Source organism: Acinonyx jubatus, chromosome B2 (assembly GCF_027475565.1).
Source record: "Acinonyx jubatus isolate Ajub_Pintada_27869175 chromosome B2, VMU_Ajub_asm_v1.0, whole genome shotgun sequence".
In the NCBI taxonomy this organism is placed as follows: domain Eukaryota; kingdom Metazoa; phylum Chordata; class Mammalia; order Carnivora; family Felidae; genus Acinonyx; species Acinonyx jubatus.
In genome coordinates, this window is record NC_069385.1 from 64,652,215 (window position 1) to 64,666,902 (window position 14,688).

A 14,688-nucleotide genomic window follows, 5' to 3' on the forward strand; every position below is an offset into this window, starting at 1 on the left:
CCTTGGGATCTTAGCATGGATCATTGAAGTCACTATTAATTGCTGAACATAATTTCAAAAAATTATAACAATAGCAATCATACCATATATTTATATAAACCCAGAAAGACATCAATGGGCCAGAATCCACATTACGATGGCATTTTTAAGGGAAGGAAATTTCAAATGACATCTCCAGTTTAATTTGTGGAAAACACAAGTTCTTCAACTAGCTGAATATACAGATTTCCTATGGCATTTTGCTTTGCATGGCTTATTAAAATATTTGCTTAGCTGCCATAACATGTTATGTTATTTACAAGTTGAATCAATGAAGGGAACAATGTGTAGCAAACTAAGAGCCCAGAGCAATGTTCGTTGAATGCCATACACATATAACATCGTGGTCAGTGAAGTTGGCCTCCACACTGCCAGCACTGACTACTCAACATTTGGATTAATGATTTTCTCCAGGCTATAGCAAGGATCAGTTGCCTGAGTTTCAGCTTTTCTTACTGTTATAGTAACTTCACTGAAGCTGTTCAAATTGAACTTGAATGAACCAAACTTGTGTAAATAAATAAATAAATAAACGTATAAATAGGATCCCCACTGTTTTAATCACATGGCAACAAAATTACCTTCCAATAGTATAAATGCTTATATTGGTGTTTTAAGTCACCTAGTGCTATGTTCTAGTCTTACTATATTATGATGAATAACTAATTTCATTTGGGAAGTGGTCATTGGTCCACATATATTATCTGTTTGGAATTAAGCCCTTTGAAAAGCACAAGTATATTTTCTGAAAAAGAACACAAAACAGAAACAAAAACATAAACAAAACTTCACTGAATGGAGTAATTTCTGTTCCCAAAGACTACTGCAAATGATCAGCATGTGGAGGCTTGGTGTTATTCAGCAAAATTCGTATTTTCTATAGAATCTCTATTTTTTTTTCTTAAAACCCAAGTTACTGAGAAAAAGATTTTTTCCCCTCTTCTGCCAAGCACACTGATTGGCCGTTCACACTGCCTGGATGTTCTACATCATTGCCCAACTTGATGTTGTACAGACCTGGCCTCAAGTGTTTAGCATTCCCACACCTCCCACCATACCCCCCGACCACCCCTGGCAGTAGTACTGATTTTGGCAGTGTAAAAAAACAAAAGACACACTATTCTTGATTGTAGAAAAAGCTGCCAGAATATTGTGTTCATAGTATGGAACTGATTGAGATATTTTTCACATCTTCATGCTTTTATAATAGTAAATTGCTATGCAGTAAATTGTGTCATTTGCCAACAAATGATTTTATTTGTTGTATTTTATTGCCAACGAGAGACTCCAAGAAGAAAATTGGGGAGGAGGGGATTTTACCCCATTATGCTGCCAAGTTAGAAAAAAAGCAAAGCAGCATTGTCTATTGGCTCATTAGCACTAACATTTTCACTTTACTCAAGTTTAAAAAGAATTTTTGAAAGGATGTGAATCATGCACACAGATTGAGATGAAGCCAATGTATGAGCTGGCAGTGTAAATGCCTCTCTAAAGTTGCATGATTCACTAATGGCATGCATTTTTTCACCTAATATAACACAACCTTAATATCTTCATATAATTCCTAACACATTTTATTTCAAACATGCACTGGCTACTAAAATAAGATTTTAAAGAAAAGCTGATGTTTGATATAAAATAATCATGTCTTTTCAAGTGTGGAAAAATACTCTACAAAAAAATAAGTAGAAAAGTGGTTTCTGATCAATGTGTGATTTTATCTATAAAAATTCAGATGACTAATTAGTGTGCTTACAACAACCCTATGGGGTCTGCATTGCAATAATACACATACAGAAAGTTAATAGCGTTAAACAACTATTAGCACAATGCAATTAAATCCTTATCAGAAATAACATGAACCTATAAACTGTACATTTGGCATTTAGGTTTCAGAATATTTTTAAGAGTCCACTTAAATATGACAATACAATAGTGCAAAATCACATTACATTAAGAAAACATACAATTATCACCCAAATGGTTTATGGATTACTGACCCTTACAATTCACATATTGGCTAGAATTGGCACATTTTATTTCACCATGATAGTTTTGACCTTCTTTACTTGAGTGTACATTGTTTTATTCAAAGTTACACTTGAACTACACAGAAGAAGTATAGGCATATGTGTGTGTGTATGTGTGTTCTTGAGGAAATGAGAGAAGAGAAAGTATGTAAAATCCCCACTCTTTATTTGCAAAACTCCACTGCATTTTTTTTAGCAACCATTTAATTAGAGTTCCTAAGGAAATTGCCTGGTAACTATTTTCTCTTCTTTCTTATGGCTCCCAGAGCAGTGACATGGCCACATGGAAGAGAGCAAGGAGGAAAGAAGGAAAATTCTAGAAGAGTATATGGCAGCCCATGCTCCGTGCCAGGCTAACTAAACCAGAATGTCTAATCAAGAAATCAAGATTTATGAAGTGACTGTAAAGTCTACCACACTGTTGACACATGAGATGTCAGTGACCCCCCCCCAAAAAGCTAGTGGATTATGCGATGGATTGTGCCACCTGGAGCTTGGGTTCGAATCCTTGGTTTACTACTCTTTTCTTCCTTTCTGCAGCTTTGTGAACTTGAATCTACATTGAGACTTGTTAACTCTTTACTTTTTCCCTTTAAAAACCTCTATTAGGTTTTTAGATTGTTTTTAGGTTGTTTTAGATTCAGAATAAACCGCATTATTCCAATGATTAATCTCAATAATTTCTCTCAAATTATTGCATTCCCTCCAGCAACCATTACTTTTTACCTTCATCTCACATATGATTTATGAAAATGTTATTTTTCTTTTGTCACAATTACTCCATTAACCCTGTCTCCTACCAAATCCAATCTTAAGTTAAAAAAAAGAAAAAAGAAAAAAGAGGGAGGGGAAAAGGTCCACGTGAATAAATATACTGATTTTGAAGGCTGCCATCATGCTGATAGCTCAAGAGATTTAAATTTTTATTTAAGAGTAATAAAGATGTCATTGTTTTCACTACTTTTTTCTATCTCCATTTCCAATGCTATATAGCCTGTTCATCTTCCAGCACAAGAGCTATCATTGTTTTGAATGTAAAGCATCTATGAGCTAAATGATGTTTTTTCCCCCCCGTAAATCAACTCCTGCTCTCAAGTATGATAGTCTTTGTCCTTTGATTCATTATTTTAAAATAATATATAAGATATCCAAGATAGGTCATCTATTATCTAAAAAGGAGACAGCTCCTGCCTTTACATAGAATGAGATATTCTTGGTCTGTTTAAGGCTCTTAAAGAAGAAAGCCAGTATTTGGAAGGCCTGATCTCATTACAGTCCCTGGAGACACATATCCCATCCCAGATGATAGTAAGCTCTCTTCTGGCAATCTGGCCTTGGACGAGGAAGACATCTTCAGGATTGTCTCATCTGAGGGACTGAAGGTGGCTAATGAGGCCAGTCCAAGATGGGGGATGCACTGTTGTAATTCTGGCACGTATTTCTTGCACAATGAGTAGTGTGGGGTTGTTAAGTTAGTCTGGGTACCGTATCTGTGGAGACTGATTTTCTATCTCCTGCACCTTCATTAATCAAAATGGAATGCAGCCTTGTGTGTAAGAGTCAGCATAGTTAACATACTTCTCCAAAAAAAAAAAATCACTCTGAAAACTTCTCAGATAAAATGTATATTTGTTTCTCCTAATGAAATTCCAGCAAGCTCTAATTTAACATTCTTTGTGTATACAAGAAATTCAATAATTTGGTTGTCAGATAACTCAGAAAAGTAATTTTTGAAATTTTCTAATGTGTCTGAAATAAATGTTTCTAATGTTCTTTAAAGTGAGATGATTATGAACTACTTAAAACTACTATTTTGAATGTTATTCATTTTTTTCACACATACATATAAAAAATTCCTTAAGTTTACCTTTTTGTTTTATTACAGTATAACTTAGAAATTGTGCAAATGAACAGCTGAGATTAGTCATGTCAAAATTTTATTATGCAATTAGCAATTAGAGTAGTCTTACAGTCTGGCTAGGAATTATTTTTATTTCTGCACCACTAAACAAATACATTCCTGTTTATTGAATTTATACTCTAACATTTTTAAAGTAACTTTTAGAATTTTTTTTAACTTTAGGAAAAGTAGATGAGGACCTGATTCTGTTTCTTATGTCATTAACTGGCTCTGTGGCCAAGCTGATGTGGAGGAACTCAGGTTGTTGAATATTTCTGGGCCTCTTTCCTTACCAGCCAATCACCTCTGAGAATCTTCCTGCTACTCCATTCTGTGACATGAGCTATGCCAACTAATAATAAGCTAAATTAACTGTTAACTTACGGATTGTTCATAACAGTGAGGGGAAATTAAGCCTGCTGGAGATCCAATTATTTTAAGAAATGGAGCATGTGTGTACTGATGCAAATAATGCCTTTGTGCTACCAAGGCCAGCTCCCCACACCCCTTCCAGTACTTAGCAATTACAGAAGATGTGAATGCATGCTTCCACACTGTATTTATTTGTTTCTCTTATCCTGAAGGTTGTTCCTTCGGCTTACTTAAATTTGCAGCGATTCTTATAAGCTGTCTGCTTAATTAACATCTTCAGTTTGGGAATTGAAATTGTGGAGACAGTTTGGAGTTCCCCACAATGATCTTTTATTATAATAAATGATACTCATTGAACATATTTTCTCTTCACTTAAGTGTTATTTCATTTGTCCTCACAAAAATATTCATCAGGAATATGCTACCTCCACTTTACAGATGCAAAATCTGAGGCTTACAGGAGTCACATAATTTGTATACAGTTAGTTGTATACAGTTAGTGCCTGTATACAGGCAGAGCTGGGATTCAATTGTAAATCTGCGTCATCAAAAATCCATGTGCTACAGATAGCTCATTGTTATATGCCAGTTGCAAATTACTTTTCTACCCATCAAACAAAGACTTTGGGACACTGAAAATAAATTCTCTTAAACATATACAGCTCCTTAGCAGATCAAAGAAGAATAAAATTTTATGGTTGTAAAGGATCCTAGTAATTGGGCAGTCCAGTTTTTCATGTTACAAATTCAAACATGCATTTAGAACCTAAAAAGAGAAAGAGAGATATGCTCTCCAGGTATATATACTTTGCTTTTCCTAATAATTTCTCCAGGACAAGATTGAGCAGGTCTTTTGTGCAGACTGATGGTCTCCAGAGATGGCCCCACATTAGTATCATCTACGGAGCGTTTACAATTGTTTGTCTCTGGGTCCCATTTCTAACCGATCAGATCAGATCTCTGGAGATCTGGCATCCACAATTTTAAATCCTCTCCAGGTGATCCACATGTGCATCTAGGCTTGAGAAATACTGCTATGAATGAACCACCCACAACTTAGAAGAAGATTTGGAGACTGTAGATAACCTGTCCCAAGTCAAGGGATTAGTCAGTACCATGCTCATGTATGAAATGATGAGGCATATAGAATGTCTTGGCTCTTGAAGTTGAGAAAACACTTCACTGACATACTCGGGAAAATTCTAGGTGAATTTAAAAAGGACGTTAGCATTGCAGGTGAATTTTAAAAAGATATTAGCTTGTATCGGTTAAGCAAAAGAATACATTCCGTTTTACAGGTGGCTAATACACAGGCCTCAAACCTGACAGCAGCATATCAGAACTATCTGGGGATATTTTGAAAATACAGATTCCAGCTCCCATCTCAGACCAGGTAATCAGAAACTGTATATTATTTATACTTTTCAAAATGATTCTTATGCAACTGATCCAAGAAGTTCCAGTGACATAGGTGTGTTGAGAAATGCTGACTGCTGACTGGCGTAGGATGGCTTTTAACTATAGCACGGAGCAGAATAACTTAGGAAAAGGATCAAAAGCATGCTATTTTTTTTAACTTATTTAAAGAGATTCCAATTACACGAGCAAGATCAAGGAATCAGTATTGTTCATAAATAACCTCTGGTGATTCTAGGTCTGTTGACCCAGGAACCAGGCTTTTCAGTAACACTGAAAAGGCAGCTGGCATTGGAGAGGTTCTTTTTAAATTATTTTTTTACAATATTTTCAAAGTAGATCAAATGAAAAATATATAGTAACTATGAGTTAAGAGTAACTGAATTGTTTAGATATAGTCAATCTGGCTTCCTCAAATATCCACTCCCTGTTTTATTGTCATCTGGGGATTTGCAATGTGCCTTCCTCTGCCTCCCTGAAATTTTTGCATTGATAAAAAGTTTTAGATTATTGTAATAAGAATGTGGGTGATATAGAAAAATCTATAATATTTTAAAATAATGCTCATTAAATGGTTGCTTTTCTCTGGGCAGTTAAGGTCTTAGTGGGTAGTGAGTACATGAATTGCAAAAGATGAGGTAGAGAATGAAGGGGAAGTTAGTTAAAGGAAGAAGTTTAGTTAATTGAGCACTTTCTATATTCCAAGCATTGGATTAAGTTTTTCCATATATTAGTTTAGATGATCAATTTTATACTTTAAATGCCTATTTAGAGAAATAAGAGGGAAATCCGTTTGAAACATTTACTTCCAAAAAATTATATGGTCATTGGAATTTCATTTGCAAACATATGCATATATCAGTTTAGATCTTAGATGAGAGAATAACTGTGCCAGAAGGAACTTGGCAAACAACAAGGTCCAGAAAAGTTAGGTGGCTTTCTCAAAACTATAGTTTGTTGAACCTATAACCCAGTGTAGCATTATTCATATTTCTGGTTTAGTAGGCTCTCTCTCATTTTTGTTCTGTTACCTGCTGTGTATAATGTTTATGAATATGGATGCATTCAACATGAATTACTGAGAGGGAGACCACTTTGGATACTGGTTGAGCTTGCCCATTTGCAAAATGCTACAATATCTTTAGATGAGAGACAACCTGAAAAGAATATCATCTGAATTGACTGATGTTTGCAATACAAACGAGTGCAGTTAGGGAGGAAGGAAACTGGATTTCTTTCCGTGCATAGTTTGGTAATAAATACATGCCCTTCACAGTGCTTGCATTTACATTCTCCTCAAATACCAGGTGTCTTTCCTATTAGAAACAGTTGGCGTTAACATTTGAATATAATGTTAACATGTTTCCAATCCTTTTAAATCTTTCTTGAGATGTTACTTCTTTTGGGGTGCTAGAATGCAATAAGATTGGAAGGAATAAAGCCTTCCTTTGCATCTAAGCAGTAAACTGAACAATGAAATAAATATCATATACAACCTCTAACTGATGTCAATAAGCTGGAACTGTTATCACACATAAAAAAATTCTGCATGATCCCCAAAACAATTTCCTTATTCACTGAACAAATATTTGCCTCCTCTGTTTTAGGCACTGTGCTTATCTTTTAGATCCTGAAGTCTGCATATCTAACAGTTTGCTTGGAATTAATTCATTAAGAAGTTCCTCTAAATGAGATCAGAGTTCAAGGGAACTCAAAGATATGGTTAAGCACAAAGTCATAATGAAAGGACCCAAATCTTGTTTTGGTAATATTACTTCATGCAAAGACATTTTCTAGGTGATTACCTTAAGACTCATGGAATCTAGTTTGAAAATAGGCATGCAAAAAGATATTAATAGTATAGTTTCCTATTCTTTCCATATTTAACCTCCAATTGGAGGCAAGAATGTAAAGCCGCAGCAAATAATTCTTAAATATTCTGTCACTTCACACCTCAAGTGCTCTAAGCTTTCTAAGCCCTCACAACAGAAAACATTTATGCACATTCTAGGATTATCAGGACTTATGTAGTACATGCACAAATTTTAGCTGATATTGGTTTCCCAGTAGGATAACTTTTTTTTCCTGTTGCTGTTTCATATTGTAAAATTTATGGCTGTCATAGAATATGACTGTCATGTCTTTTTTCAGAGTATAATACTGCTGGGTATGAAGAATTCATTATACATTCTTACTGCAAATACCTATAATGATTACTATTTATATATTCTTACCAGTAAGTCTTACAATAATTAACATTTAAATATTCAGACCATTGAAAGTAACAGATTTTTGATATTTTGGAATAAAACTTTTTAAATGGTTTATTCTCTTTTTATATCCACAGTTTATCCTCTGGCATAATTATTTGTTTCTATAACCAATGGCAAGTTAATTTTGTTGAATCAATATCTTTCACCATGAGATATCCTTTAAAAGAGTTAAAATCCACAGGATTTATTTAAAGAGTGTCTGAGAACCATATACCATCGTGAGGGTTGCATTTCACTTAACATGTGGTGAAAGCCCATTTCCTTCTGTCCAAGCACAGCTCCTAAAATATTTAAGACAGAAAGAATGCTAACAAGTTTGATATCTTATTTACTGTGTACTTTTTCAAAAGTCAAAGTGCTTCCACATAGAGTGTACCATTCCACAGGCCCTAATTATACCAATAAGGCATTCACATTTTTAGGAGTTGCAACATACTTCTTTTGTTAGGTGAGAATTCGAAGAAAAGAATATAGAATTAAAAGATACAGCACCTTTACATTCCAATCTTGGCCATGGCAGTAGCTGCATGTGTGTGTGTGTGTGTGTGTGTGTGTGCGTGTGTGTGTGATATGTGTGTGTGAACATGTTTCTTTCATAAATATTATCTCTGGATCTGATTTACTCATAAGTAGAATAAAGGAATTGGCATGTAAACATTGCTATAATGCCATCTAGCCCTAAAATCTATGGATAAATGGGCCCATAACGGATGGGGTAAGTTGACTCGTTCATTTTGGCACTTCAAATTCAGAAACGTTAAACTTCTGGGAGTCGGTAACAGGCTTTCAATAGACAGATGTGCCAGTTAGTCACTTGGTGTTATTACCTTCGCTTGGGTCACATTATCAACAGGTGATCATAGACAGTCTACAAAAGAGACCAAGTTCATAGTTGACAAGAGAGGCGATGTGTTCAGGTTTATCAGTTCTTTGAAATCATGAGCACCCACCATAACAAAGATGGGTTGTCATGACAATGAATGCATTTCTGCTTTTGAAGAAGCAGATGCTTGCTAAACTTGTTAGCCAGGCATCCTGTTTAGATCCCTATGCTTTTTACAGGCCCAAAAGATAACAAAGTAAGTGTAAATATATGAATTAGACTGTTTTAACATGATGAAATAAATGTGGGTGGAGATCTGTTCTTATGTAAGAGGGCATCCACACAAACATACTATTTCTTGATGCAGTGTGGTTAGAAGAGATAATATGGAGGGAAGCAAAACTGGATCAGATGAGTAAACAAAGTTTGCAGCTCAGAAATACGTCAAATCCCTAAGCAACTGGGGAAATTTGCTACCTCATTTTCATTAAATCAGCAGTGACTCAAATCAACTCCATTGAGAGTAGTATGTGCATAAACATAGGCTCAAAGAAAGCTTCTGTGTATCCCTCCACTGAATTGTAAGCTCCTATAGGCCAGTGATAGTACCTTGCTCATCTTTATCTCTGGTTAGGGTGTTGCCTGACACAAAAGACCAGTTCAACATGGGTAAGAAGTGAACTTGAGGATCAAACATTTTTCCATCTAATGCAGGAATCTTCCTCTGTTCCAATCCTTCTAGTGTTCCAGAGAGCCCATTCCTACACAAGGGAGTCTGGAGTACTTACTGAACTGAAGTTTGCCTCTATCTGACTTTCATTTGATGTAGCAGATTGTGAATTTGTGTTCAACTGCTAATGTTGACATGTAGCAGGACAATTAGAATTAGATCCAAATGGATGTCATCAGAACATCCCAATTCTTTTGTTGGGTTTTTGGCCTGAATGGAATAGAGTCATTAAAGAGTCTTTTGGGAAATGCTTTCCTTAACATCCCATCTTTTCTCACCTACTAATAATTTCTGCTTATATCCAGTCCTTAACCTTACAGAGGAAAAATGCTGTATAGCAACTGGAGATTCAGGGATGAATTTCTCCAAAAACTTAGAGTAATGAAAAATTTATTTTGGTTCTGTAAAGCCCTCATAGCCATGGTCATGTATGCTGTATATGAATAATTACTAAAATGAAATATAAAACATCATCTCCAGTTAATATTTCTGGGCTAGAACTGTTACTCCATGGAAACAAACAAAAATTTCCCATGACTTTCAATGACAATCATTGATTCATTCAATAAATATGCATTGAGATCTTACTCCGTGTTAGCATTGTGTTTTCTATAGATCCCCCCTTTTCTTATGTTTAACATCTTACATTTACAACTTAATGATAATTTTATTTAAGTTATTTTAAATGATAGGACAAACCTCTGAAATGTTTTGTCTATGTGACTGTCTGTATGGCAAATAGAAACTTTTAAATATTGGGGCCAGGGAACAAATATGGTAAATTGATAGGTTATTCAAAATTGTACATAAATGTACCATGTATAAGTAGGATTTTTATCTATACACATCCTTCTCCTTTGTTATTTGGGGAAATTGTTTGCTTTTTATACTAATGAGTGTTAGGACTGGGAAGAGAACTGTCTTAGATATTCTTAAGTGTTGTCAGGATTATTTCCCAGGTTCTAAAAGTCCCCCCAAATTGGATATGTAAAAATACTTGAATAATTTAACTCAAGATCATGAGAACAGGTAGCTGCATTTGCAAGACAGCTTAATGAAAATAAATGAGAAGTCTACTAGTTTCCTGAATAACACAGTTCTGCTTCAGTCTCTTTCTTATTCATTACATGAATAATTTTTCCTTCACAAAAAATGTGGTAAACAGGTAAAAAATAGATCAAATAGAGGCAGTTATACACTTTGTTCACTTCAAAGTCAAAGAGGTTAGAACTCAATTACCAATGCTTTTCCTTTGTTACATTATGCGAAGTTGGAACTAGAAATTATGATATTTAGTGAAAATATTTCATATTTTAAGTGTGCATCTTCATTTCCCAAATAGATGAAACAGCTGACCAATGTAGAAACAACAATCATATCACAAACTCACATTACAAACAACTACCAAAATGTGGAAAACAATGTTTACAAATGGTAGCAAAGAATAAATTAACTTTCAGTGCACATAATTAGGTATATACAGGATAATTTAAAACCAAAGGGAGTGATTGCTAATGCTGAGCTCTCAAAAATCTCCATCAAAATATACATGTTACCCAAGAGAGAGTGATAAAAATAAATTGTGACACAAAAGCAGAATGTTGTCTCTCTTCTTATCCTCAAAACTTGGATGATAGCTCATCAAAATAATTTCTCCAAGTGTGCAAATGATGGAAAACTTTAATTCCAAAACCATTTCTCTAAATTACCCACAGATTTATATTCTTGATGCCTTTTCACATGATCACAAGCCAAGCATGCATGTGATTCCCAAAATCGTGGAAGGTTTACTGTGAAATCCTTCCTCCAGTTAAAGTAACTAAGGTATAACTTATTGTTTTTGTCAACTTCTTTCAGATATTTTGCGAGCTCACTGGGAGAGTTATAATCTTCCACATGAATGAATGAATCTGCTGGAATATAATTCTCATAATTTTCCCTAGACGGCCCCAGAACAACAGGGACAGAGCCGGCTAGAAAAGCATTGTAGAGCTTTTCTGTGATGTAATCTTTGTGGATTGAGTTTTCAAAAGACAGATAAAATTTGCAAGTAGATATGGTAGGAATCAAATTTTTATCATTCACATACTCTCCAAATGCTTGCCCGTATGTATGGATTTCAATGCTTTTGCTCAGCTCATTGTAATACTTGACCCTCGCATGCTCAGGATTCCAGTTACTTACGACCCAGCACACTAACTTCTCTTTGCTTGGCACTTCAAACACGAAGGGGTTTGTGCTCACCGTCAAGAAGCCATAAGGCACTTGGATATCTGAGTCACGGCGGTAAGTCAGAGTCAAGTTGAACAGGTGCTCAATGCCACTCTTTTGGGGCGTGTGGGTTGGTGATTCCAAATTCATCCAAATCCATTTCTGGAAGGGTGGCCTAGCCTGCTGAGGTAAGTTAGTCAGATCCCAACTGATGTCTCGGTGATGGATCAGAACCGCATGAGATTTGTTGTATAGGGAACGGTCTGTGGTAAGATGGCATCCTTGGATGTTGAACATTGTTTGGCAAGATGTAAGGTCAAAGGTCTGCCCAAATGGCCACACCCAAATCAGGATAGTAGTTTCATTAAAATAATCAGTTTTGGTGGAGAAGAAGTTTTTCATTTTCAGCACTGAGCTGGCTGACTCCATTGGACTGAAGATCCAGCTGTTGGTGGGCTTGATGTAAATGAGCAGACATGCCATGAAACAACCCAGGATAATGCAGACAATTAAAAATGGACGGAGAATTCCTTTGGATGCTGATGTCATAATTTTTTCTGTGAAACAGAGAGAGAAAGATAGGGAGGGGTAGTGACAAAATGTTAACCATAATTGGAGATCAACAAGCAGTACATCTCAAAATACACTTAATCACAAAATCAATTGCCTTTTCCTTTTTCAGTGTTATTAAACCATTGAGAGAATTAGAGCTTTTGTTAAGCCAAGAAACTGCTTTTAAAAGGAAGTTTCCCTTGAACTCTAAAAATAATAAATCAGAATTTGTTATAAAAGTACCAGCATATCTTCAAGCTGAGTTACATCTTTTTCAATGCCATCCTTACCTGTTATATTTTTATTTGCGTCTACAAAAATGGCATAACAAAGACTGTCACCACTGAAGGTATGACTAAAATCTTTAGTACTTTGACACCACATCAGATTTGTGAACATTCCCTAGTTAATATAATCACTTATTCACTAGTGTGCTTTTAGAGATTGTGATACAACTTTGTAGTTCAGATGGAATTCTTGGCATGTTATCTTCACTGTCTGAAGTGAGTCACAAGTCATCCTGTAAAAAATAGCAACTTTTGGTTTGATATCCGCTTTTTTACTTTGTTTCGTTTTGTCTTTTATTTAAGTACACTGACAACAAAAATTTGATAAATTAAAACTTCTTGTTTAACTTTAAATGTTTACTTTTTCTTACCATTTTTCCTGTTTACTTTTAGTAATCTGTTAGTACACTCAGGATCTACTAGGCATTCTCACTTACATGGTATTGGGTCATTAAAACAATCTTTTTGGTTTTTTTCTTTTTTAGCATTAAAATGTCATTAGTTAATAAAGATAAATGGATTCTCAAAATATATTCCATGGAGAACAGCATTGATCTTGTGAATCATAGTAGATTGAAACTAAAAAGATGAATCAAAGCTTTTTAAAAACTTTTTTAAATACAAGAATCTTCAAGGTGTTTCCTCTTTGACATTCACGTCTTATGAATATGAATACAAAGATAAGATATGTAATATGTTTACAAAACTGTCTTTTGATCAAATTCTTACTGATCCTCGGAAGCTCATTATTCTTCTCACCAAAATAATGTGGCCTAACGATTTCAGATTCACTAAAATATTTTGAAATCTTGATCAAAACTAGTGTAGAAACATTAGATGTGGCCTTGTGTGCATGCCTGGCACCAGGGCAGCTGGGAGCCTCTCCTGGGGAGGGGGAGGGGGAGGGGGAGGGAGGGGAGGGGGAGGGACAGGTTTTGATTCCCACCATGGCTATCACAGTTTCAGTTACTTAAAGTTTGCACTTGCCCCACAACACTATTTTCATTCCTAAAGAGATTAACATGCGGATCTGGCAGTAGACGGAAGTTAAGTGGAGACCAAATAACTTTGCCAACTGCAGTTGATTATTTGTCGGTTCCTAAACAGACAGATGTTGAGGAGTGGACGTCCTGGGATGAAGATACACCCACAAGTGTAGATTGAAGGAGGGAATGGGGATGTGATGACACAACAAAATACTGTGGAACAACTGGAACTTATTTTCAGGACATGACACCAACTATAAGGAAAACGCAGAATCATTATTAAGAAGAGAGAACCATTACATTTTGGCCTCCCAGATGGTAGCACAGGTTTCTCTAGTAGATTAACAGCTACACAATATGTGCCTTTTATTCGTCAGTCTCCTGAATTAGGCAACTTGGATACCTGGCAGGAAAATACCAACGCATGGGAAGGAGAAGAAGATGCAGCCTGGCAAGCGGAAGAAGTTCTGAGGCAGCACAAGATGGCAGACAGAGAAAATAAAGAAAGAAAATGGAAAAGGAGGCACAGTGGCTGATGAAGAAGGAACAACACAAAATTGGTGCGACGCTTTCATAACAAGTGCTCTTCACATGTCATAGTGCCAGGAGGAGAAATATGAGCTCCACAACTCAAGCAACATTTCGAGGGATTTAAGAATTTTCAAGGGTACATAAACACAGTGTTTGATTTTAATGCATTCATCAGACCATCTAGGACACCAGGATTCTCTCAGAGTACCTCGAGATCTCAGTGATTGAGACTCAAAGGAAAGAAAAAGACCCCTGAGGCAATAGTTTTTTCAACATGCTCCAAGTGTAAGGCAATTGTTTGCTGTAGAGAAAATATTACAAATGGAATACACCAGTATCTCTTCTAGCTAGTGTTTCTAACTAAATAAATGGGTGTAGGGGTGCCTGGACGGCTCAGTGGGTTAAACGGCCGACTTCGGCTCAGGTCATGATCTCGCGTTTCATGAATTTGAGCCCCATATTGGGCTCCATGCTGACAGCTCAGAGCCTGGAGCCTGCTTTAGATTCTGTGTCTATCGCTCTCTCCCCCTTCCCCACT

At 35.8% G+C, this 14,688-nt stretch overlaps 1 protein-coding gene and 1 pseudogene across 2 annotated transcripts in view; one reads left to right on the plus strand and one right to left on the minus strand.

The window, feature by feature from the left end:
- Nucleotides 1–2,518: 2,518 nt before the first annotated feature.
- FUT9 (fucosyltransferase 9) overlaps nt 2,519–14,688 on the minus strand; it is a 204,184-nt gene continuing 192,014 nt past the window's right edge. For both annotated transcript variants that reach the window (XM_027057241.2, XM_053222460.1), the window contains exon 3: nt 2,519–12,351. In XM_027057241.2, the coding sequence (XP_026913042.1) occupies nt 11,264–12,351 (1,088 nt within the window). In that variant the 3' untranslated portion in view covers nt 2,519–11,263. The remainder of the gene's footprint in view (nt 12,352–14,688) is intronic.
- On the plus strand, nt 13,572–14,433 carry LOC106980069 (receptor-binding cancer antigen expressed on SiSo cells-like; annotated as a pseudogene).